General features: G+C 35.8%; 2 protein-coding genes and 1 long non-coding RNA gene across 3 annotated transcripts in view; 1 reads left to right on the top strand and 2 right to left on the bottom strand.

Moving 5' to 3' along the window:
* LOC111563808 (glycerophosphodiester phosphodiesterase domain-containing protein 5-like) overlaps positions 1-7,571 on the bottom strand; it is a 30,994-nt gene extending 23,423 nt beyond the window's left edge. Inside the window, exons 1-4 of the mRNA XM_023263070.3 lie at positions 7,449-7,571; positions 4,705-4,910; positions 3,031-3,134; positions 9-102 (exon numbers count right to left, since the gene is read on the bottom strand). Of these exons, the coding sequence (XP_023118838.2) occupies positions 9-102; positions 3,031-3,134; positions 4,705-4,866 (360 nt within the window). The 5' untranslated portion in view covers positions 4,867-4,910; positions 7,449-7,571. The remainder of the gene's footprint in view (positions 1-8; positions 103-3,030; positions 3,135-4,704; positions 4,911-7,448) is intronic.
* A 1,558-nt stretch (positions 7,572-9,129) lies between these two features.
* Positions 9,130-20,950, bottom strand: LOC129350532 (uncharacterized). Its single transcript, XR_008603968.1, has 3 exons — positions 20,841-20,950; positions 14,665-15,470; positions 9,130-11,910 (listed from the first exon to the last, which is right to left on the bottom strand). It is a non-coding gene; the product is annotated as an uncharacterized LOC129350532 (long non-coding RNA).
* LOC111563805 (aquaporin-11-like) lies at positions 14,716-24,809 on the top strand. The gene is made up of 3 exons (XM_023263068.3): positions 14,716-15,453; positions 17,717-17,833; positions 20,869-24,809. Exons 1-3 carry the CDS (start codon positions 14,862-14,864, stop codon positions 20,973-20,975), a joined length of 816 nt encoding a protein of 271 aa, XP_023118836.2. The 5' UTR covers positions 14,716-14,861; the 3' UTR covers positions 20,976-24,809.
* Positions 24,810-25,294: the final 485 nt, after the last annotated feature.

Here is a 25,294-nt window from a genome sequence, read left to right as displayed (position 1 = left end):
CGCCTCACCGTGAGGACAGTGACGTAGGTGAAGAACCCAGCAGCCACGACCAGCAGCACCACAGACCAGGGAAACCAGAAGCCCAGGCTCCCAAAGTTAAACCTTCACACCCACAGTGATACAGTCAGGTCCATGAACATTTGGACGTACTTTTCAGCATTTCAGCTCTGCACACCACCACAATGGATGTGAAATTAAACAATCAAGATGTGCTTTAAGTCCAGACTTTCAGCTTTAATTTGAGGGCATTTACATCCAAATCAGGTGACCGATTGAGGATTTACAACACATTTTATTTGTGTCGTCCACCTTTTTAAGAGACCAAAAGTAATTGGACAAACTAACATAATCATAAATCAAATTGTCACTTTTAATATTTGGTTGAAAATCCTTTGCAGTCAATGGCAGCCTGAAGTCTAGAACCCATAGACATCACCAGATGCTGGGGTTCTTGGGGCATTTTCCCTGCAGTTTTGCCTTCAGCAAGTGAAATTGGATATGAGTCCGGTGATTGACTTGGCCTTTGCAGAACATTCCACTTCTTTGACACAGTTTTCAGCATTTGGGCTCTGTACACCACCACAATGGATTTGAAATGAAACATCCACAGATGTAATGTAATATTATCTGTTTATATTCAGCCAAATGCTTCAGAACTCATTGGATGTAGCTTCATGTTGCAGATGGACAGTGACCCGAAGAATGCTGCCACAGCAACCAAAGAGTTTTTTAAGGCAAAGAAGTGGAATGTTCCATAATGGCCAAGTCAGTCACCTGACCCAAATCCAATAGAGCTGCATTTCACTTGCTGAAGACAAAACTGAAGTGAAAACGTCCCAAGAACGAGCAGGAAGTGAAGACAGCAGCAGTAGAGGCCTGGCAGAGCACCACCAGGGACCAAACCCAACGTCTATTGATGTCTATGAGTTCCAGACTTCAGGCAACCAAATATTAAAAGTGACAATTTGATTTCTGGTTAGGTTAGTTTGTCCAATTACTTTTGGTGGCTTAAAAAGGTGGAGGGCACATTCAAAATGCCTTGAAATTCCACCACTATTCACCTGATTTGGATGTAAATACCCTCAAATTACAGCTGAAAATCTGAACCTAAAGCACATCTTGACTGTTTCATTTCAAATCCATTGTGGTGGAGTAGAGAGCTGAAATGCTGAAAATTGTGTCAAATAAGTGGAATGTTCCATAATGGCCAAGTCTGTCACCTCACCCAAATCTAATTGACCTACATTTCACTTGCTGAAGACAAAATTGAAGGGAAAATATCCCGAGAACAAGCAGGAAGTGAAGACAGCAGCAGTGGACGCCTGGCAGAGCATCACCAAGGACCAAACCCAACGTCTGTTGATGTCTATGAGTTCTAGACTTCAGGCAACCAAATATTAAAAGTGACAGTTTGATATATGATTATGTTAGTTTGTCCAGTTTGTCAACTGACCTGAAATGCACTCAACTTGGATCACAACACAAGTGAAGTGCTGTTTACCTTAAATGTTTTAAAGCTGCAAAAGTCAATATTTTTCAAGTGACAGTGATTTATCCACAATTTTGCTGTTCTGCAGATCATGACCCACAAGTTTACTGGTTTGGTTCTCTTTCCCTTCTCTCATCAGCACCCATAAATATTAGAACATTGACATCATTTTCAGCATTTCAGCTCTGTACAACACCATAATGGATGTGAAGTGAAACTATCAAGATGTGTTAAGGCAATGCTCAAATATTTGTGGACCTGACTGTATCACACACAAAGGTCAGGACATAAAGACGTTAGTGATGGAGGATGACAACACAGAAAATACCAGCAATGAAACATTCAACCAGATATCAGATGCTTTCGATTATGCTAACATTTCTCCTCACACGCATCTCTTCCTCATAACTTCCCAGTGAGGATGTGAAAATAAGAAAAAGCTGTGTCTTCTCGCTCTAAGTTTCTCCACAAGCCTTTATATCTCCTCATGGTGTGTTTAAAGGACTGAAGATCCTCCATGACAGTGGAAGAGGAATGATTTTGAGGAGAAAGGACAAAAGATAGAGACAATAAGTGCTGGAAAGTAGCAAAACAAAAACCTTAAATCCTCAGTGTTTGTGTGTCTACACGGATGCTGCACATCTAAATCAGTGTGTTTAATTAAATTAGCAAACAGCCAATTTGGGGCAGGTAGTATTCTTTCATCAAAGTAGGGATATTGTAGGAAAAAGAATGCTATTTCTGTCAGTTAAATTCATTAAGATCAAAGTTTAGAACAAGAAAACGGTGGCATTTCCTATCTCTGTGTACAAATTAGACAAATGAGATGCATATCAGAGACAGATTCCTGCTTTACCTTGTTGATATAGATAGACTAATGAATAAATAAGTAGCTAAATAATAAATAATGACAAGTTAAAGCAAGAACTTGTCTCTTCCATGCATGTCATTTGTCTTGTCTGTAAATGGACAAGACAAATCATGCTTATTTATTTTAAAAAATTGTTAATTCCATTATTTTCAAAGTTTAGAACAAGAAAATTAAAGTATTTTCCATTTTTGTGTACAAACAAGACAAAGAAGATGCATATTAGAGATATAAGTTTTTGTTTTAACGTGTACCTAAATAATGACAAGTTAAAGCAAGTACTTGTCTCTACTAAACATCTCATTTGTCTGGTCTCTAAATGGGGACAACAAATTATGCTTATTTATTTTTTAAAGGTAACTCAGTTAAATCCATCTTTAAGTTTGCCAAATATATTACAGTCTAACCATAGCTGTACTGTATGTTGCTCCAATGCTGCAGTGTCAACCAGATTATTTATGATCTTATCATATGTCTATTGTTAATATAATATAAGCATTTCATGGCTTGAGTGTCACAGTTGTCATCAATACTGTGATACTGTGACTGCCCTCATTGAGAGCAAAGAAAAACTGCACAGAGGGCATTAACAGCTAATCTTTTTTGACCTTGGACCTGCAGAAACACAATTCAATCTGATGTACGTCCACCTATAACGTGTTTCTGAACCCACCAGTCAAAGTCATTGTAGTCGTTCTTTGCTTGTACCCAGAAGTAAAGGAACACCAGCGTTAAGCAGAAAGCAGCCGCAAGCAGAGCGAAGCTGGCACCCTCCAACTGCAGAGACAAAACAATGAAACAAACATTTACTGTGTTGCTCTGCCCGTCTGCACATAGCATGCATTTTTCTTTTCCATTTATTGGCCCGTTTCCGTGGAGGAGGACGGCTGATCGTTGACCTTTGGGGAGAAAGAAGACCTCTTTAACGACTGTAAAAACTGACGCAACTTGAGAACCACAAGCTCTGCTCTCGCTATCAGCTGGAAAACAAACTGATATGAGCTTTCAAAGTGTTAAACTGTCGTCTGAAGCTGGTGCAAATGTTAAACTCCAACAATTATAGAACACAAAATCAATATAACAAACTGAAGTAGCATCAGTACTCACTCTACTCTTATTTTCTACTGTTTTATTGATTAGTTTATCCTCTTTCAACTAGCATTATTGATTTATTTTCTCCCTCAAGGACTCATTAGTTGGTCTGGATGATTAAAACTCATGTTATTGATTGCATAACATGTAGGATTGCTGCTATAGTGAAAACAGTGATTCTGATCCAGAGTAAACTTAAGCCAGGTCATAATTATTTTTTAAAAGCATTGACATTTATTACTTATTTTTTGACCTTTCTGACTTCTTATCCCATTAAAATGAAGAAATGTCTGGTCTGTGTCCCTTTTTATGAATTTGTGAAACAACATTGGTGTTGTTTTGGTTGCTGCTTGTACGTCCCCTTTTTTTCTCTCTCTTTGTTTCTTTCGAATGTTTTTGCCTCCATTTTAAAATTTGTTTGTCAGCACAAAGCTCTTCAAAAGTGAGAATCTCAAGATGGTTATTCACTAAACAATAAATTTGTTCAATATGTGTCTGAAGTTTGTATTTGCAATTAAAAAAAAAAAACGTGGTTGCTTTTCAAGTACACTGCACCATAATTTTAATTTCATTCAAAAGAAAGCTTTAAACAGAAATAATTTAAGTGAGAACGCTCTAGATACGTTCTAGATATTTAGCTAGCTGTTACTGCTGACCAACAGGACAAACTTACTGATGGAAAACGGTAAAGAAAAAAGTAAAAAGAATTTGTCTTATCCTTATAATATGAGGTAGAGGGAGACATTCAATCAAGGCTGACAATGTTATGAAAACATGAAAAATAGAAGAGAGGACATAGCTTTGCTCTACAAATTCCTTGGAAAACTGATGATGTTAGTTCCAGCATTTCATGTGATTCACCTACCTGCTAAAAAGGTTGTGCTAACAGGGTTGTTGTGGGACACATGTTCCATCCATAATAATTATTTAAAATATTATGCTGATTAAAAAAATGTTCCCACAATTACAAGAGACATCAATGAAAAAAATAATACCAAAAAAAGGAAATTTAAATTTCATTTTAACTGTTTTATTTGAGGTTCAATTTGGTCATCAGGAGGGTGAGACAAGAGAAAAATGGTATTTTAGGGGGAACTCGAGCCTTATTTGTCCTCCAATTCTGGAATGACCCAAATACAGTTACAAATATTCATAATTTATGCTATAAAATTTCATGTAAATCAGAGATAGTCATGCATAGCCAGTTCTAAACGTTTCACAACTTGATGCTGCTGTATGTTGGTGATTGTCTGACCTTGTTGCAGCAACAGTCTCCAGGCTCAGTGTTGTTCCTCTCACGGCGTCTCCACTGGCAGCTGTACAAACCGGACAGACACGATACGAAAGGCCGGTGTTCGTAACGTTGCAGCAGTTTGGCACGAAAACGCCTCAGGTGACGGGATAACGTGGACGCCATGATCAAACACACTGTGACACCACCTCCATCCTGCTGACACACACCTGGAGCACAAAAATACAATATGAAATGTCACCATAGAGCTCCAACACTCAAATTTATCTGAGTATATTAAATAAAAGCATGTCTACAAATGCACTACACAACCTGACCAACTTGGTATAAATCATCACTTGGATTGCAGTTGCAAAATCTCAGCAGAGAATCATTTGAAACATGGTTTAACTGAGCCACAACTCTTTAATTTGTTCTTTCATATAGGACATGATCTGAAAATTTTCCCACTGCCAAGCTGCAGTTCCCAGACAGACAGAGTTACAGTCTGGCTCCAACCTCATCGGTTTGTTTTGGCCAGTAATTTCAGTCTTCTACAAATAATGAGAAGTTCTGTGCAATTCAAGTGAACCTTTGTTCGCTATAGTAGTTGCACTGCTCCTCGTGGAATTACATTTATGTTGCATCATCTATTCCTATTATATGCTTAAAATTAATAGCATGCATACAAAACACATTTTTTTAAAGAATATTTCACTGCTATCTTAGTTTTCACTGCATTCAAGACTTTTTGTCTCATGCTCACAGTGTGTGCAGTGAAATGCAGGGTGACTGTTCCTCAAGGCTGTGCAATAACAAGAAGACATTATAAAATGACAACAAACAATAGAAAATAAGAAAAAGTCAGTGTCATGAATAATGAGGTAGAGATCTTAAACTTATGTGCAGTGTAGGCTGTGAAAGAGTGCAGTTGTGTTTGCATGTGGTGTTTGTTATGCATAAGAGTGTCAATGTGCATAGACCTACATGTTATTTACATATCTGTGTTTATAGACCTACATGTTATTTACATATCTGTGTTTATAGACCAACATGTTATTTACATATCTGTGTTTATAGACCTACATGTTATTTACATATCTGTGTTTATAGGCCTACATGTTATTTATATATCTGTGTTTATAGACCAACATGTTATTTACATATCTGTGTTTATAGGCCTACATGTTATTTACATATCTGTGTTTATAGGCCTACATGTTATTTATATATCTGTGTTTATAGACCAACATGTTATTTACATATCTGTGTTTATAGACCTACATGTTATTTACATATCTGTGTTTATAGACCAACATGTTATTTATATATATCGGTGTTTATAGACCTACATCTTATTTACATATTTGTGTTTATAGACTTACATGTTATTTACATATCTGTGTTTATAGACCAACATGTTTATATATCTGTGTTTATAGACCAACATGTTATTTATATATCTGTGTTTATAGACCAACATGTTATTTACATATTTGTGTTTATAGACCTACATGTTATTTACATATCTGTTTATAGACCATGTTATTTGCATATTTGTGGCATAGACCAACATGTTATTTACATATCTGTGTTTATAGGCCTACAGGTTATTTATATATCTGTGTTTATAGACCAACATGTTATTTATATATCTGTGTTTATAGACCAACATGTTATTTACATATTTGTGTTTATAGACCTACATGTTATTTACATATCTGTTTATAGACCATGTTATTTGCATATTTGTGGCATAGACCAACATGTTATTTACATATCTGTGTTTATAGGCCTACAGGTTATTTATATATCTGTGTTTATAGACCAACATGTTATTTACATATCTGTGTTTATAGACCAACATGTTATTTACATATCTGTGTTTATAGACCAACATGTTATTTACATATCTGTGTTTATAGACCAACATGTTATTTACATATGTAAATAACATGTTGGTCTATAAACACAGATATGTGTTTTTAGACCAACATGTTATTTGCATATTTGTGGCATAGACATACATGCTATTTACATATTTCTGTGTACAGACCTACATGTTATTTACATATCTGTGTGCATAGACATACATGTTATTTACACATGATATGCATATTACCAGTATAGTTTGTCTGCTATGATGGTGCAATAATTAATTCATGAGTTCCCCAAAACAAGCACTTGGAATAAAAGATAAAAACTCTTCTGTAAGAAAGAAACAATAAAAAAGGAGTCATGTGACATAAATTTATGAGAAAAACGAAGCTGCCAGTTGTGACATACTTTGCAATAAAAGGTGGTCATGGATAGATGAAGAAACTTCCCAGCTTTTATTCAGTAATTTAACACATGTTGAGTTGTTAATCGGCATAAACAGCACAGAAATAAACACAATATTCCTTCAACCATGCTGGTAAATCTAACACACATATCACAGCCAAACTTTTCACCCGATTGCAATTTCACTTTATAGATCCAGTTCGCATTTTCATTCACGTGTTGTATGTGAGCCGAATTAAAGTCCTGAGCCTGCAAATCAATATAATCGAGTAAAAATGCATTGCATGTTACGTCCGGCGAGCATGAAAGTATTAAATTACGCATTTCCATAACGCAGTCTGGGACGGACGCTCCGTATAACAAAGAACGGGACCTGGTTGGAGCTCCAGCCTGAAGCGAATCATCACTAAAAACACATCGATTCGTTGAATTGTTTTTTTATTTTATTTTATTTTAAAGTCAGCTTGTACCGACACCTCTCCTACCTCAAGGCCGGTGTTTGCCTCCCGGTAAACGGCGGAGAAGGAGCCGCAGTGCGCAGTTGCTCGTCGGTTTGTGTCCGTTGGCAGGTGGCCTCGGATGGTGGAGCCGCGTCAAGTCAGCCGGAGTTACTGACAGAGGTGCCAGGAGGGAAATGGTTTAGTTTCAAAAATATAACATCTGAAAAAAAAAAAAACCTAAATCTAAAGCCTCTGTACAGACACAAAAACGGCTGCAGTTTATATTATGTTGTGTGACTATTTTAGAGTTCTTTCATTTCACTTTATATGGCAAACTGACAAGAAGAAAGATGGAACGAGACAAAAAAACAGAGAAATATGGAAAGAAGATTTTTTTGAAAATGCAGACAGATAAAAAAATAAGATAAAGATTGATATTATTATTATTATTATTATTATTATTATTATTAATCATTGTTATTATTAGGTCACAGAAATATGGACAGTAGTAGCTATTCTAAAATAAACAGAAAAAACAATAAGAATTTATAGGAATAAAATGCAAATAACAACGTATTATCAAAAAACTGAAAGAGAAGCAGGTCAATACAGTTTAGCAATATTTAGACAGATGATGCACATTTGGTGGACTAATGTTTTCATAACTTAAGTAAGCGGAAGTTAACGCAAGTTCCAGCTTCAATATCAAAATGTATGAAAACTGTTCAAAAACACACCTGCAGTCTTTCATCTGGACGTCCCGGTACAGAAAATATCTGTTCCAGCTACTTAATAGAAAACATTAAAAACTGAAAAATTAAGAATCACCTCAATCAAGTAAATGAAAAAATATGAAAAACAGACTAAAAGGTGAAAAATGAGTAAAAGACAGAAAGGAAGAGAAAGAACAATGAATAAATACTGAAAAATTAAAAGAAAGATAGAAAAAGACAAAAAAGAAAGAAAAGATGGAAAAAGACTAAAAGATGGAAAGAGAACAGAGAAAGATGAAAAAGACTTAAAAAACAGAAAGAAAATTAGAAAAAAAGACTAAAAGACAGAATGGAGGAGAAAGAATGATGAAAAAGTGAAAAATGAAAAGAAATATCGGGGGGAAAGCCTGAATGATGAAAAGAAAAAAGAAAGATGATAAAAGACTAAAAATACAGAAAGGAAAGTAGAAAAAGACTGAAAGATGAAAAATGACTACAAGACATGGAAGAGAAAGAATAATGGGAAAAAATACTGAAAGATGGAAAGAAAACTGATACACAGAAAAAAGACAAAAAAGAAACAGTACAAAAATTATTTTTATAAAAGACTGAAAGACAGAAAAAACGAAAAATTACTAAAAGAGAAAGAAAGAGAAAGAAAAATTTTAAAAAATGAAAAATGGAAAGAAAGATCGGGGGGAAAGCCTGAAAGACCAAAAGAAAGAGAAAGAAAGATGAAGAATGACTAAAAGACAGATATAAAGATGACTTTTTATCCTGAAGTCTCGTATCTCTGCTGTCTGGATTTCTGCAGCTGAAAAAATATTCAAATATTGAGTCAAATAGAAAGTGGTCTGCAGACCAAACATTCAAAAGGAAAGACTGAAGACAAAGAAAATTTATAAGAAAGATTAAATTAAACAAGACAGACAAAAAGGTGGAAAAAGACTAATGGAAAAATGTAAGACTGAAAGAGAAAAAAAAACACTAAAAGGTGGGGGGGGCGACAAAGACAAAGCACAGAGGACATTTTAAAGGGAAAAGAGATTTATTATTAATATTTGTTAAATCTGCTGCCACATGAACTCCCAATTTATGGGCAAAGAAAAGCTGTAAAGTAAAAGGCAACATTTTACCTTTATTTTGAAATTACAGCAGAAGTGACAACATTATGAATTCTTTGCATCTTTACACTGAGTCCTGTTGATGAAACACACTGCAGCCACCAGGTGAGTCCAGGTGTGGTTTAGTCCACATTTATCATCATCATTCTAAAGGGAATTTGGTTTGTAGGCAGGAAACTTAATGTCACAGAGACAAGCACAGCAGCAGCTATTCATAATAAAGACAGAAAATCAATCAAAATATGAATAAAATGCAAATAAAATCAGAAAGTATTTTTTAAAAATGGACAGAGAAGCAGGTCAAGACTGAAAGTGGCAGTGTTCAGAAATATTCAGACAAATGATCCACATTTGGTGGACAAATATTTTGTTAAACTTATTGTAAATTTTAACTTCAATATCAAAATATGTGAAAACTTTGTAAAAACACATCAGTAGTCTTTCATTTGGACATCCTGGTACAGAGGCTGAACACAGCTGGAGCAGCAGGCAGACTGTTTAAACCAGAATATAAATATCTTATATTCCAGCTACTTAATAAATAATACATTTACAAATCTGGAAAAAGCAGGGATTAATTTAATCAATTAAACACAATGAAAAATTATCTAACTATCATTAATGAGGGAAAGCATGAAGAACAGAAACACTGAAAGACAGATGAAAACAAGACTAAATACCATAAAAAAAGACTAAAAGACAGAAAGACTAAAAGACTAAAGGTAGAGTGAAAAAGAAAAAAGATTGAAAGAGAAAGAACAATGAAAAAGCTCAAATAAAGAAAGAAAGAAAGAAAGTCAAACACAAAAAGGAAAAAAGCAGAAGGAGAGGAAAAGGACTGAAAGACAGAAAAAAGGCAGAAAGAACAATGACAAAAGTTGCAAGATGAAGGCGACATAGAATGTGGCCATTTCATATAGATGTACCCATAAACAAAATGACCTTGTGCTGATCACAGGCGTGTGTCATGCATGCATACGTTATGTACGGATACCAAATCATGTGACCTAAATATGTAGCAGGCAGCAGGAATTGATGGGATTCAGAAACACCCCCACAATTTAATCAATTGTTCCTTGTATCATTTCTGACGGATAAGTCCTGATAAGCCTCCAGCGGTGGATTTGTAGTAGGATCACAATCATGTGATCGTCAGCAGGCTGCTGATGTAGTGTTCACTTGTTGTCATGGTTACAGTGACGCTGCACTGCTATCTCACAATGATACAGAAACCTCTAACAAATCTGTGCATCCAGACTATGAGTCACATCACTGTCAAAATCTAATCACTTGGTCCTTGTCATTTCTGATCTTCCCTGAAAATTTCATTATAATTTGTTGTTTCCTTTTTGAGTAATGTTGCACACAGACGAAATAACAGACGTTCAAACGTACGCTGATTGTCACATAACTCCGTCATGTTACTTGGCAAAGTAAAAATATGGAAAAACACTAAAACAGAAAGATGGAGGAGCAGCTAAAAGACAAAATATGAGCAAGAACAATGGGAAAAAGATAAAGACTGAAAGACAGAAAAACGACAAAGAAAGATGGGAAAAAAATACTAAATCACAGAAACATGAAGGAATAGCTGAATGACAAATAAGAGAAAGAACAATGGAAAAAGAGACAAAGACTGATAGAAAAGATGGGAAGAAAGTCAGACAGTGAACACCTTATATTGTTAATATACACTTTAAATGTGTATAAAATAGCATGGTAGTGGTTGGTTTGTGTTAAAGTTTCTTATTCACTCTGTGAACCTTGAACAACCTCCCTAATTTCTCTGATCTTTTATGGTCCATCATTCTAATATCATACATCTGGATGAAAGAAAGTAAATACTGAGATCATGAGAGCTCAGAGGAAAAACTGAATCTATTCGGTAAAAAAAATAACCATGTAGAGTCCAAACAGAACAAATACAACCAGGTTCAATTAGGCTGCTTGTTTTAAGGAAGTATTCAGAAGATGGGATTTTATATTACATAAGACAGTTCCCTCTGATATTTAAGTTGTTTTTTTTTTAAACAAATACTACAGATGTGCTTCTTCTGATGTTTTATTTCAGACTTCCTGCCAGTAAGACAACCAAAAGTTTCAGGTTTTGAGCTTCATCCTGAAGGAGAACATTTTTCTGCCACATTTCCTCCCTGATCCTTGCATCCACGCTGGTAAATACTTGAATATTGTGTCACATATTTACATATTGTGTAAACTCTCATGTAGTCTGCATATAAACATGACTTTTTAACCCTGAAGTCTCATGTCTCTGCTGTCTGGACTCCTGTGGCTGTAAAAAAATATTTAAATATTAAGTAAAACAGAAACTGGTACTGAGCCCAAAACATTCATTCTTATTGTTAGAACAGAGACTCTGTTTTCTAACTCCTAAATTAAGTTGGAATTTGCTGAAAACTAAACCACATTCTCTGACTTCTGCTGCAGTTTTGTCCCAAACAAGTCGAACAATTCAGTCTAACAGCTGAACAGGTGATTCTGTGGACATGAAAGCCAGAATTTATGTTTTGTCACAAAATCCAGAGAAAACGAAACATGTGTACCTCCTAGTTTTCTACGCATTCAGCCGCTTGTTCCATTCATTTCCCACTGAGCAGACAGAATCTTGGAGGTTTGTTTGTAGCTGCAGGAGGGATTTTGCCAAAATGCCTGCAAATATTAACAATTCCACATAAACAGGAAACACAGTCAGACTGACAATAGCAGACAACATAAACTACTGAGCAGTTTTCTGCTGTTTAACCCTTAGATGCATAAGTGGGATGTTTTCTAGCAACATCTTTGTAATGAAAAGCTTTTATCATTTCGTATTTCAGCTATTCCTCAAAAAATCTCTTTGATGTTATTCTATTCAAACTTATAAAATAAAATTAAAAAAACCCAATCTGTGTTGTTAAATCTGTGACTCATAAAGACCCAGCAATTTGTTTATGTATAGTGCACAGTTTTTTTGTTCATTTCTCCTATACTATATGTTCCATACTTTAAAGTCCTGATGTTCCTTAAAGGGAACAATCTTAGCTTTAAAATTACACCACACGTGTGGGGGTGTGTTTTGCCAACTCCCTTTGTCAATCTTATCAAAATGGCAGCCATCCCAGTGAGAACATTTTACAGAAGGAAGAAAGGTAAGCAAGATATTCATATTTAAACTGTTTTATGCAATATTTTGATTGCTTATAGTAAGTAAATATCTAAAGAGTAATTTGCGTACATTTTCAGGGCTTAGCTAAGTTATTTTCATAGGAAAAACAACTGATTTATGAGCGTACACTGTAGTGTCATGACTTTGGAATTACATTTACTTCACTTTGATTTTTAGTAGACAGGTCTTTGAGAGAATTTTCCAGAGAATGATTGAGGGAGATTCAGACCTAAACATTTCAGAAGATGTGAGCCCAGTGGTTGAGAGAGGAGAGGGTGAGAGGGGAAAAAAAATCTCATTTCTTCATCAATGAAGACACCTCATTGATGGTATCTGATAAAGCATCCAATGAAGCCGTTTGGGAGTTAGGTGTGTTATTATGAATGGCCAAGCTTATTGCCCTCGCTGACCATTTAATCAGCTCTTCATGATGATGATCAGCCTTGTCCCAGAGTTCTGTGGTATTTCATGAAGTCATTACATGCCTTTTTGTGATTGACCACGCCCATTGCCACACCCCCTTCTGGCTAGTGCAAAGTCAACATGAATTATTGTGAAGTCTCTATGAAGTTTTTATGCATTTTTTAAAACAAATATGTTCATGCATGTTTTATTTAATAGAAGATTCCAGATGAGCTATTTTCACAATCAGCTTAATTATTTATATAAATCAATAAAATAAGAATATTGCACATTGAGAGCTGTTTTTGACTAAGTCTAGTCTATAGAGACTGCATGTGATGATTCTTGTAAGTTCCCTGGTTATACATTTCCACTCTGTACAACAGACAGCTTCATTTCATGACAGTTCTCTCTTCAGTCAAGTCACTGCTCAATGAAACACGTGATCCTTGTACGGCCTTGAATTCCCCCTAAAGTATCTATCTATCTATCTATCTATCTATCTGAAAAGCTTTGTGATTTTCCTCATCTGTGTGTTTTTGATCAATGTCCTCCTGCATTGTGTGAAATTGGTGGATTATGTATTTTTAAAAAAGGCCTCCAGTTCCCACAACCAAACCCTGACTGTGAGCTTGTCACGCCTCCTGCTGGTTCAGCTTCTTAGAAAAGTTGTCAAACTGCAACAGCAGGAATTTCCTCAGTCCTGGACTGAGCCTCTCAGCCAGTCACTCCCAGCCTCTGAGCACTGCCCCCAAACAACCTCAAACGGCGAGCAAGTCAAAATATTTACGTCCGTTTCCTGTTTCAACTTTCAAAATAAAATCTGAACGTCTACGGAAGAGCATTGAAGCTAACCCTCGTGTGGTCCTCTGGGTCAAAATTGACCCGGTTTAAAGTTTGAAAATGTGGGGTAAAAAAATAAATTCACAGTGAAAATGTCTGATGTCCACATGTTTAACATTTTTGGGAAATCTTTGAACATTTTTTGGTGGAAAAAATGAAATGTTAAAAATGTTTAAGAATATTCACAAAAAAAATCAACCAAAATCCAACGAATTTTGCTGCATTTTGGTTGATTTTTATGTGAATATTCTTAAAGAAAATATTAGAAGTTTTACTGATATATATGTAATCACTTTAGATATTTTTAGGATTTTATTTGGAAGATTTTTACTCATTTTTTGAAAATATTTACAAGAATTTCTTGCCAAATTTGGGGCATTTTTTTAAATGTAAATTTTTAAGGAAAACTTTTAAGGAGTTATTATTTTCTTTCTGAAGGTTTTGCAAATTTTCAGAATTTTTTTGGTTTTTTTTTGGGGGGGGGGGGCTGAATTTTTGGATTGGACTGTGTTGGAAAAACAAGACAAGAAAAATCTTTCTCCTGTGATAGTTTCTGGTGAAGCCCAGAGCTGTTAAAGGTACCACCATGAATATATGCAATTAAATCATTGATATACACTGTAGTATTAAATGAGATCAAAATGACATAAGAATGGGCAGTGGAAACCAAAATTATTAACTCACTGAGGGGGGGATTCAGCCTCTTACACTAACTAACTGGACAGATTGACATCCCAAAAGTTTAGACGAATTTGTGTTATACTGTGATGATTAAGTGTTCTCTTAATGTTTTTGGGCCGTATATATTTCTAATACTGAAATAAGATTAGATAACATTTTATTAGTCCCATAGTGGGGAAATTTGCATTGGTACAGTAATACAATAATTATTGCACATATCAGTGGTACTGCACAGAGTTGGTATGCATTTCTGTTTAGGATTTTTTAAAGACTTACTTTTTTATTTTATATGGTTACTTATTATAATTCTACAGTCTGACTTTTATTTATACCTGTGCTGTTATTGTGAAAGTTCCGCCGCCCTTCTTCTTCTTTCACGCTGCGCGGTTTGACGCAGCTGCGGCAACGTGGATCAACTGGACTTTGGCAACCGGTCACGTAAGTGACCCGTTTAAAAGTTGCCAACATCCTAAGGAACGGTTTGTCACGTCAGGTCAAGCCGTCGGTGTGTGTCTGGACAGCCGTGGAGATGTCTGACCTGTTCGTTTCCTTGGCGGTGTTGGCGGCGGCGGTGCTGCTCAGCGAGGCGGTCCGGTGGACCGCCGCGCGTCTTTCCCCTGGAGCTTATTGGATTTACCTGCTGGAGGCGGCGTCCACCTTCCAGCTCTGCTGCTGCACACATGAACTCAAGCTGCTGGGAGAAACCACCCGGCTGGAGCTGCCGGTCGGCCTCACCATCACTTACTTCATAACTGTGGTCCACTTGACAACTTTACGGGAGGCGACGTGTAACCCCATCGCGGCTGTGGAGAGAGTCTGCCGCGGCAGCAGCAGTGTCAAGGCGGCGCTCGTCCTCATCGCCCTCCAGTTCGGCGCTGCGGTCGCCGCGCAGTTCTTCGCAGTCTCCGTGTGGTCGCTGGGTCTCTCCGACGTCCACGTCCGGCACCAGAGGTTCGGGTTCAGGTGCTTCGACCCGCTCGGGGGGACGCTACTGGAGGCCGCGGCCGTGGAGCTGATGTGCACCTTCACGGTCCAAGCCACGGCCATGAACATCCACAGAGTGGACGAGAAGCTCCGAGCTGCCCTGTTCGCTGCGGTCATCACTGCGGTGGTTTTCGCAGGTGTGTTGGAGGCTCACCTGAGAGCAGGGAAGCAGAAACCATCTGCTGTGATTCTGCCACACAAAGAACTCAAAAAAGCAAATAATTAAAATTAAATATATTACCACAAATCATACATGGCAAGTAGTGCAGACAGGGTAAAAAAAAAAAAAAAAAAAAAAAAAACAAAACAATCTCAGATTTAAATTTATATCACATCACTTTTCAAGATGAATCCAGTAGGCATTTGCTCCATAAAATGACCGAAAGTTGTGAAAAATGTTCAAAACCTAAAGTCTTATATTTACACTTCTTGTTTTGTTGAACTTGTGGCCTTGAACCTAAAGATATACTTTACATTTTCTTTTAAAAAATTCCTCCAAGCCTTCAGACCTGTTTTAAATACCCTGGTATAGCTTAAAGTTGAGGTTATCTGCAGCAAATCGTGAAAAAAAAGTTTCTGATACAGAAAGTTTTAAATATTACTAAAATATAAAATTCTGCCAATTTTCCTTTAATTAAAAAATGTGAATTCTATAATTTAACCTGTAAGTTTTAATAAACACAGATTTTACATTTTAATTTAACGCTACGATTAGTTATCTTCATAATTTAAATTCATTCCGGGCTATTCTTTTAATTATTATTGTAAAGAATGTCAGAAAGTTGTGAAAAATGTCCAGAGCCCAAAGTGTCATCTTCAGATTGCTAGTTTTGTTCAACCTGTAGTCCTAAAACCAAATATAAGCTTTTAATTTTTTTTTTAAAAAACCCTTATAAAAATATTCAAACCTGTTTTAAAATATTCTGACAGGATAAAGTTATCTTCAGCAAATTGTGAAAACAACCAAAAAATTGTATCTATTGTGGAAAGTTGTGTTATTACCTATACAATTGGTGCATCAACTAAAATATGAAGTACTTTCCATTTCTCTTTAATTAAAACAAAATGAAACCTTTTTGTAAATACTGTAACGTGTTATTTGACTGCTAACTCTTAATAAACCCAGATTTTACATTTTATTTTAGCGCTATATGTATTACCTTCATAGTCATTTAATTTGTGGGTTATTCTTTCAATTATTGGTCCATAAAATGTCAGAAAATGTGTGAAAAATGTACATAGCCAGCTAGTTGTATTTAACCTGTAGTCCTATCCCCAAAGATATTTCATTTACTATAGCAGAAACAGAGATACTCACATTTGAGAAGCTGGATCCAGAGCACTTTTGCTCAAAGTCTTGCAGATAAATTTTCCTATAAGCTGATCGACTAATGATTTAAGCTTTGAACACAAACAAGGTTTGAAAAATACAACTGAAGTCTGACACAGGATAAAACTGGTTATGAAATATCACAAAAAACAACAAAAAATTGTGTCTCTGCTACAGAAAGTTGTATTACTGACTATAAAAATAGTGTATTTACTGTAGTATGTACTTTCCATTTTTCTTAAAAGCAATTTTTCAATGTGAAAAAAATACACAATCTGTAATTTAACTAGTAAATTTATTAAAATATACCAATAAATGTATTATTGTGTTTTACAGATTAGCTCAGAGTTACAATTCATTTTCTGATTACTCTTTCAATAATTTGTCTATAAAATGTCAAAAAATAGTTAAAAATGTCCAGAGCCCAATTTATCAAAGTTCAAACTCATGAAATCAACAAAAATGTTCTCTGCTATAGAAAGTTGTATTACACACTATGAAATTAGTGCATTTGCTAAAATGTGAAGCATTTTCTATTATCCTTTAAATTTAAAAAAGATAAACAACCTGGTGAATTTTAATAAACTCATATTTTACACTTTATTTTACAGTCACAATACAATCGTTTAATTTTTGTTTGCTGTTTCAGTCAATCAGACTGGTTTATTAGTGTCAGAAAACACTCACAGGTATTAAATTACCTTTTTCTTTTTTTTTTTTTACATTGAATACGTATTAGCAGTAAATTATCATATTTGAGGAACTGGAACTGACAGGTTTGCGGCTTCTTGATGATCAGATTAGTTAATGATTGATTTAGCTCAACTCTGACACACCCTCAATCAAAGACTACTTGTAGATAAACAGAAAACAAATATTAACACAAAGCTGTATTACATAAATAAACACTATTGTTCCGGAGGTTGTTCTTACATCATGTCCCTCAGTTTACAGTCACACTGAAGAGCAGTAATGAATCTATGTTACTGTATTTCCTCTACAGCTGAAGAAAATCAGCCCTGTTGATGGTGTTTATGTTCCAGACTTGACTATGTTGCTGTTTTCTGCAGGTGGAAGTATTTCAGGAGCAGTTTTTAACCCCGTCCTGGCCTTCTCCATCCAGTTCCCCTGCAGCGGCCACACCTATCTGGAGTACTGCTTTGTCTATTGGCTGGGACCAGCCTTAGGTAAGGAGCAGCGTTTGGGACAGAGCCAGGCTGAGTTAAGCTAAGTTAATAAGCTAATCTAAACTAAGCTGCTGGCTTGAGCTTCATATTTACCACATAGACATGAGAGTGGTGTTGATCTTCTCATCTCATCCACAATTTGGGTCAGCATCTGTTAAATCTCAACTGTCAAACTAATTTACTAATAGATATGCTGATAAAAAAATTACCTAACGGTCCCATATGGTGGCGGTTTTTTAATGTGTTTTGCGGTTGTTATACATTTGTTAGGACGTGTTAGGTGAAGTGTCTGAAGATATGAGGATCTTACAAGCCTGTAAGAATTTTCCCGAGGTGCTACATTCCAGCTGGTGAACCAAAAACAATCTACCTCGCACTTGTACAATCCTGCCCCTTAGTGCTTCCAGGTGAACCATTCAGGATGAGAATCTGCCTTATAGTCCACCAGGTTTATTTACTTTCTAGAGCTGCTTCTGCTAACTCAAAAATGTAACAGCGATGAGCAAAACTCACCAAATGTTCTGCTGTTAGCTGTAAGAGTGAAAACAAGAGTCTTCATGCACTCCCAGCATCTGAAGGTCCACTGGATTATTTTTGTTAATTCTCCGCCGAGGAGGTGAAGCATCGGCGGAGTTATGTAACAATTGGCGATGGTTTGTCTGTCTGTCTATCTGTCTGTCTACTCAAAAACTTACTAACGGATTTGGATGAAATTTTCTGGAACGGTCAGAAATGACAAGGACCAAGTGATTAGATTTTGGCAGTGATGTGGCTTATAGTCTGGATCCACTAATTTGTTAAAAATTTCAGTATCATTGCGAGATAGCGGCACAGCGTCATTGTAACTATGACAAGTGAATGCTAGATTGCGATCCTACTACAAATCGACTGTTGCGGACTTATCAGGACTTATCCGTCGGAAATGATAAAAGAAACAATTGATTAAATTGTGGGGATGTTTCCAAGTCCCATCAATTCCCACCGCCCACTACATATTTAGGTCACATGGTCTGGTATCCGTACATAACGTACACTTGCATAACACACACCTGTGCTTAGTGCAAGGTCATTTTATTTGTGGGTACATATATATTAAATGGCCATATTCTACAGTGCTGTGATTTCTGCCACAAATTTTTTCAAGAGTTCAGCTGTCGGACATGGTGCAACGACTGAGCAGCCTTGGCAGAGTACTGCGATCTCTGAGTCCTTTTCTTGTTGTTGGAAATGTCACCACATACAAGGAAAAATCCTTAGCACATCGTGCAGCTAACGTTACCATTAGCTTTAATCATATGCCCGCAGGTCAGAGTTATCTGGAAACCATAAAGCTAAGGGACTTTTAGAGATCATGCAAGACCAGTTCACAATAAAAGTAAACAATAAACAAGGACTAGGGGGTTAATGTGTTTTCATCTCACCTGTTGTGCTTTTAGTGCAACATAAACTCAGCTGTTGTTCCATCTGTTTACTTCTCTCCTGCCTCTGTGCTCACAGTGTATTTTAATCCTCCTGTTTTAAATAAAGCTGTTTCCATATATACATGTTTTTGTTTTTGCTGTCAGACAATGGAACAAGTTTGAAATAGTGACTGAAACGCAGCCCATTAAGGGCTACTCTGCACCGTTAAACTACAGATTTTATAACCTCAACGTCTTCTAACAAACTCACCAAACATATGAGTTAAAAACAACACCTGTGCTTTAAATTCTGTGATATTTTCATGTAAATGATCACTCCAAGAAAGAGTTAGAAGCGAGCATATAATCCTGATTTAACAACATTCATTTGCATCAGCGGAAGCGGGTTTGTGGTCAGTTGTCAATCACAGATGCAGACAGAGTCTTCTTCCTGAAGGGGGTGTTGACAGCAGCAGATTAGCTGCATTTAAAGGTGCAGACACTGAAACAGCTCATTTAGAACACGATTAAAACCAGCGGTTAAACTTTGATGGTAACATTAACCATCTTTGTATTATTTTGAGCAGAAAACTTGTAAGACGCATTTTGAGTACATGATTTATTCATTTGCTAAACAAGGGGACACAATATGCACACCAATATGAAATAAGTGAATGTAACAGAATTTAATTCAAGTGTTTTTCATTTCATAAATATCATCATGTGGGACTTTGAGGAGTCTCTTACGTCACTTTTAGGATTAATTTGAAGAAAAGTTTTAGAAAACTGCACCGTCAAACTCAGTAGGCAAAGAAATTCTGTACAGAGAAAAGATGCATTATATTTTAAAACATGATCCCCATAACATGCTAAACAGGCTTGTTATAAATATTTTACTATTTATTTTTATTTGTTCAAGACACAGATTCCATTCCTATTTTCATCACTGCCATGTTTTGCATTTATAATGAAAATATACTATGTATAGATCCATTTATACAGGGGATAATTGAGGATTTAGCTATAAAAATATTTGAAATTAACTGATTAAAATGGTTCTGCTGTACTGAGCCAATTGTCTTTATACTGCAATGTAAGCAATGTGTATATAATACATAAATTTGTGAATACATGAAAGTAAACATCAATAAAAGTAAAAATCTAACAAGATAAACATACTAAATGTGAATATACTAATAAAATAAAATACAGAGGGCCCGTATCCTGGACTGTTTGTTTCTAGATGTTGTTATAATACACTGCTGCAGCTGCTCGTGTCTGAGGATTAATACAATATTAAAATGTCCTTCCTCCAGCGTGTGATGGGGAAATTATCGGTGTAACAGATACCGTTTTCATTCTTCAGCTGTCCATCTGGTTCTCTTTTAGTGTCACTGTGTTTATTGGTTAATTTTCTCTGCCACATTTCCAAACTATCTGACATTGTGTCCTGCAACATGTCATTTGAGAAACAACAAGTGTTATGTTTCGTATTTGAATGACTGTCCTCCACAGGTTCGTCATTTTGGACTCATCCCATCATTTTTTTCTTGTTTAAATGATTCATACATGTAATATCTTTGCTAGATTATTAGCAACAAACTAACCTCCTGTTTCTTCCATATGTGTCTCCAGGTGCGGCGAGCTGCATCTTGTTGTTTGAGAAGATCATCCCGTTCCTCTCTGGAAAGAGTACCATTAGGCTGGACAGCCAGACTGCCCAGAAACAGAAGACACAGTAACAGTGAGAGGAAAAGAACGTGTTTAAGTTGTTTATTCCACATATCTAGAGAGATAAAACCAGTATAATCTCTTTTTTTTCTTTTGTCATTAACACTTATGAAGATATCTGGCCCAGTTTGGACTTGACTAATCTTTATCAAGTCTAAAATCACTGATGTATGAAGCTCCTGTTGTATTCTACTGCAGGTTTTACAGAAGCTCTACAATTCAACAAATCCAGTGATTCCTGCTAGGCAAGCACTTTGCAAAAGTGTTAAGACAAAACACCTACGTGAAACAATATTTACTGTACTATGAGGTTATCTGTAGTTTTTTTCCAAGAAAAGATGGGCAATTTTGAGAGCAGCACAGAAGAAATCATTATACTTTAAAAAATGATGTCCCCGTAACGGGGTAAAAGAAAGATGTTTTTAAAAAAATTTTCCAAGACACAGACTCCATTGCTATTTTCATCACCACCACTCACTGCATTTATAATAAAAATATACTCTGTACAGATCAATTTAAACTGGAAATAACTGAGGATTTAATATAAAAATATTATAAATTAGCTGATTTGCATGGGTCCGTTGCACCATATAAATATATAGAAACCTAATTATGAAGCTAATTGTCCATTCATTTTGTAAAACACAACATACTCCAAAGGAAATAACTGCAAATGTTGGCTCAGTAGGTCAGAAACTTCTGGGAGGTGCAACAAAGCTGCAGCTGAACACAAGAGAAGCTTTTCTCCATCAGCAAACATCAGTGGCTTCAGCTCATCATGGGAGTTCTTGACAAGAGGAAAAAAAATAACCAATAACTGAACAGTGAGCTTTGCACAGAGACACAGACCTGCTGCTACCACACCAGATAATCTTCTGATGGGACCGAGAAGTTATTAATAACACACACATTCAAGCACTTGGCATTAATTTCAACTGAAATTTTATGTCTGGTATTTTTGGACATATATATTTGCAGAAACAGCACTCAGAACTGGGCGTTACTGTGCCAAAAAGCCATCATCTGCCGAAAGCTGGTTCATCCATGAGAGCATGTGGTTTATATCATTCAGTTTAAATCTTCTACAGCTGCTTTTATCCGGGTCAAACTGTTAAAATGTGCATGATTGTGACCAAAGAAAAGTTTGTAGGTTATGGTGTAATCTGGCAATACATTAATGATTAAAGCCCATATAAATAAGGATATTAGATGTATCAAACACATTAAGCATAAATATTAGTAAAGTATTGCCTGTAAATTATGCCTTAACATGATCTATGAATGGGTCTGTATATAAAATAAATAATTATTTTTGCAATTACCCTATAAGCTATAATCTTTAAAATATAACCCTTCTGAATTAAGTCAAGTCAGTCTAATGCATTAATAACATTTCAGTCCCAGTGTAGGGACTATAGTCATTATTTGGCAGATGGAAAACTTTTTTATTTTCTTCCTTTAAAGTTGTTTCGACATTTAAAAAGAAGTGATTGATCATAATCTAAAGCACAGAGCAGGTAAAATAATATGAGACATGAAGATAATTGCAGAAAAGATTTGACCCTAGTAAAAGCAGCTTTAGATGTATATAGACTGAGCAATACAGCTTTAACAAGCAGTGCATTTTTGGCAAGCAATCACTTTTTGGCACCCTGGCGTTGCTTAGAGGCAAGCTGAGGTGCGCTATTACCTAAAGCACTTTTTTTAGTACTCTGGAGTGTACAAACGTGAACAGCATATCTTCTGTCTTCTTCTTTAACAAGAACACATAGCTTGTAGGACGCTGTAGGACAAACTCTGCTGTTGGACAGAAAGTTGACGCTAACACATCAGGCTAGCCAGCTAACTAGAACAGGGGTTTTCAAACTGTGAGCCTCCTCAAGTGATGTTCTGAAAACCACATGATGTAAGTTATAACATTTGACCCATTTATTTGGTCTCTTTATAAACAGTCAATAGTTTGAGCTTCAGCAACGAGTGTGAAGCACAGCTTCTGCAGCCATTAGCATCTGATTGCTAAAAATTGTCAGTACAATATAAGCACACAGATATGATACATGTGTTTTTCTATATGGCACAACTTACATTTCAGTATATAATTACCACTGATGTTCATCGGTAAATAAACAACCACAAAAGTGCTCAGTTAACACAGAAAAACTCCTTTAACTTGCTTGAGATCATCACATTTGTGCAGTTTCTTCAATGTGATCCAATGTTTGCAAATCGGAGCTGCTGACAAATAATTTCAGTATGCTTTTAATGGAGCCAGTTAGCAAAAAATGTGAACAAATATAAGCTAAAAAATGGGGCTCCTTTTGAAGCACACAGCTAACGTACCGTCACTGTTGCAGCAATAGCTTTACTGTTAACAACCTACAAAGCACTTTGGGAAATTTAGTCCCAAAACCTAGAGAATGACCCACAAGCTGGTTTGTTTAAAATACATTTTTAAAGTTTTACTAGTGTCAGCCCACTCAGATGCAAAACCGTTGGGGTCGCTGTCACTGCACAAACATACATCTCTCAAAACCAGCACCAAGGATGGATACACTTTCTATAGCAAAAAACACATTTTGATTTCAATTCAAATTAGATTTTTATAGCTCTCATAACAGCATGCACCATGTGTATGTTAATGAACATGCGTGTGCTTAAGTTTTGCCAAATTTTTGTCATTAAAATGCAGAAGCATAATGTTATGGAAATGGACGAAACCAAGAGGAAACTTGAAAACTAACCATAGCAAGCACAGTGGTTGCAAAACATAAAAATATAAAAATTATGTATAATTTACACGAATAAGCCAAAGGACCCAGAGCAAAAGACAAAAGAAGTGGTAAATATAACAAGCGTAACATTACAGCCAGTTACAGTTATCATTTTCTCTATGCAGTTTGGTAGATTTAAGAGCATCAGACATTTCCACAAACATTTTTAATAGTATTAAAAGTATTTGTGCTGTTAATTTCAGAAACATTCAGTGGAAGCCTTTATTTTCACAGCAATCACACAACATAACTGCACAAAGTGGGACGGGCATTTCCTCAATGCCAATAGTCTTAGTGACATTCCTTAAAATACATAAATACACTTGCCAAATGTGATAAAAGGCGTGTTTAGTGGCATGAAGTCTACAATTACTATTTTCAAATATTTTACAGTTAATCTACTCTTTTAAAGTCCAATAAAACATTATTACAATATAGTTGAATTTACTGTACAGTCCCAAAATACATGTTTTGAAGAGAAAGAGCACAAAAGTTTAGTAGTTTCGTCTATTTTAGTTTAATTAACGTGGATGTACTACACTTTCAATTCAATTGCACCAAAGCGGTTCAGTTCAATAAAGAAAACTGGATTTCCTTTTCAGGAAATTGATGCTGATTAGATTTTTTTTGAATGACCAAAGCTTTAACTGTTTGTTGAAAATTTACGTTATCCTACACAACTTAATCTGACTGTGTGTCTCGAGTCTGGCTAATAATTTACTGTAATGTTGCCAATATTGCTAAAGATTTGTCTACTGGATGGGAGTTTGATCATTATAGTTTGAAGTACATCACTTTTTTTATAGGATTTTTTTTTTATGTCACATATGCAGTTTCTCTTTGCCTGTGAACGAAAGACATAATAATTTGCATCCTTAAATACCTCTGCAGTCTGGATGATATCGACTTGTTTGATTACTGTACAAAAGAATGTGAATTAACACAGATTTCAGTGTCTGTCAGCAAAATGTGCATTATGATTTAAATAATGGGTTTTCATAGTACTGTAATTTAAATGCATTTATAATATCTTGTGTAACATATTTTGAATAAAAATGGCAATTTGAAAAAGTTGCACGTCCATGGTTGTCATTTCTTGTGTTCATAGGGTTAGCACTAATACATTTTGTGTTGGTTTTTGTATTTAAAGACATGAAAAACTATTGACTGGATTACTGAAAATTTTGGTTCAGACATTATTAGTCTCAAGAGAATGAATTGTACTTACTAACCCTGTACTTAATCATTTAGTACTATAGTAGCTACGACTATTCAACGTTACTAATAGAGAGGATCATTTGTTGTTTATTTTGATCTTTGCTTCTGATTATTTGACATTTAAGTTGTACGTATCTCCTTATAATCAGAACATCTAAACCAATGAAACATGCACTAAATGACAGTTAATCTCCTCACTGAGGTTTGGATTATCCCAAAGAGAAACAGCCCATAAAATCCCGCTGGCCTTTGGAGCCCACATGGTATCTGTTACATAACACAACCTTTGTGCCCTCTCCTTCCCCTTCTCACACTCTTACTTAACCAGACACCAGACAAGA

This window comes from Amphiprion ocellaris, chromosome 14, assembly GCF_022539595.1.
Source record: "Amphiprion ocellaris isolate individual 3 ecotype Okinawa chromosome 14, ASM2253959v1, whole genome shotgun sequence".
Classification (NCBI taxonomy): domain Eukaryota; kingdom Metazoa; phylum Chordata; class Actinopteri; family Pomacentridae; genus Amphiprion; species Amphiprion ocellaris.
This window is presented reverse-complemented; position numbering and strand designations above follow the sequence as displayed.

What these genes read in the sequence shown, in the direction of transcription:
- LOC111563805 (XM_023263068.3), top strand. Translation starts at nt 14,862, where the DNA reads ATGTCTGACCTGTTCGTTTCCTTGGCGGTGTTGGCGGCGGCGGTGCTG. An exon ending in CACTGCGGTGGTTTTCGCAG is followed by an intron (nt 15,454 to 17,716) that starts GTGTGTTGGAGG and finishes TGTTTTCTGCAG; the next exon opens with GTGGAAGTATTTCAGGAGCA. An exon ending in TTGGCTGGGACCAGCCTTAG is followed by an intron (nt 17,834 to 20,868) that starts GTAAGGAGCAGC and finishes ATGTGTCTCCAG; the next exon opens with GTGCGGCGAGCTGCATCTTG.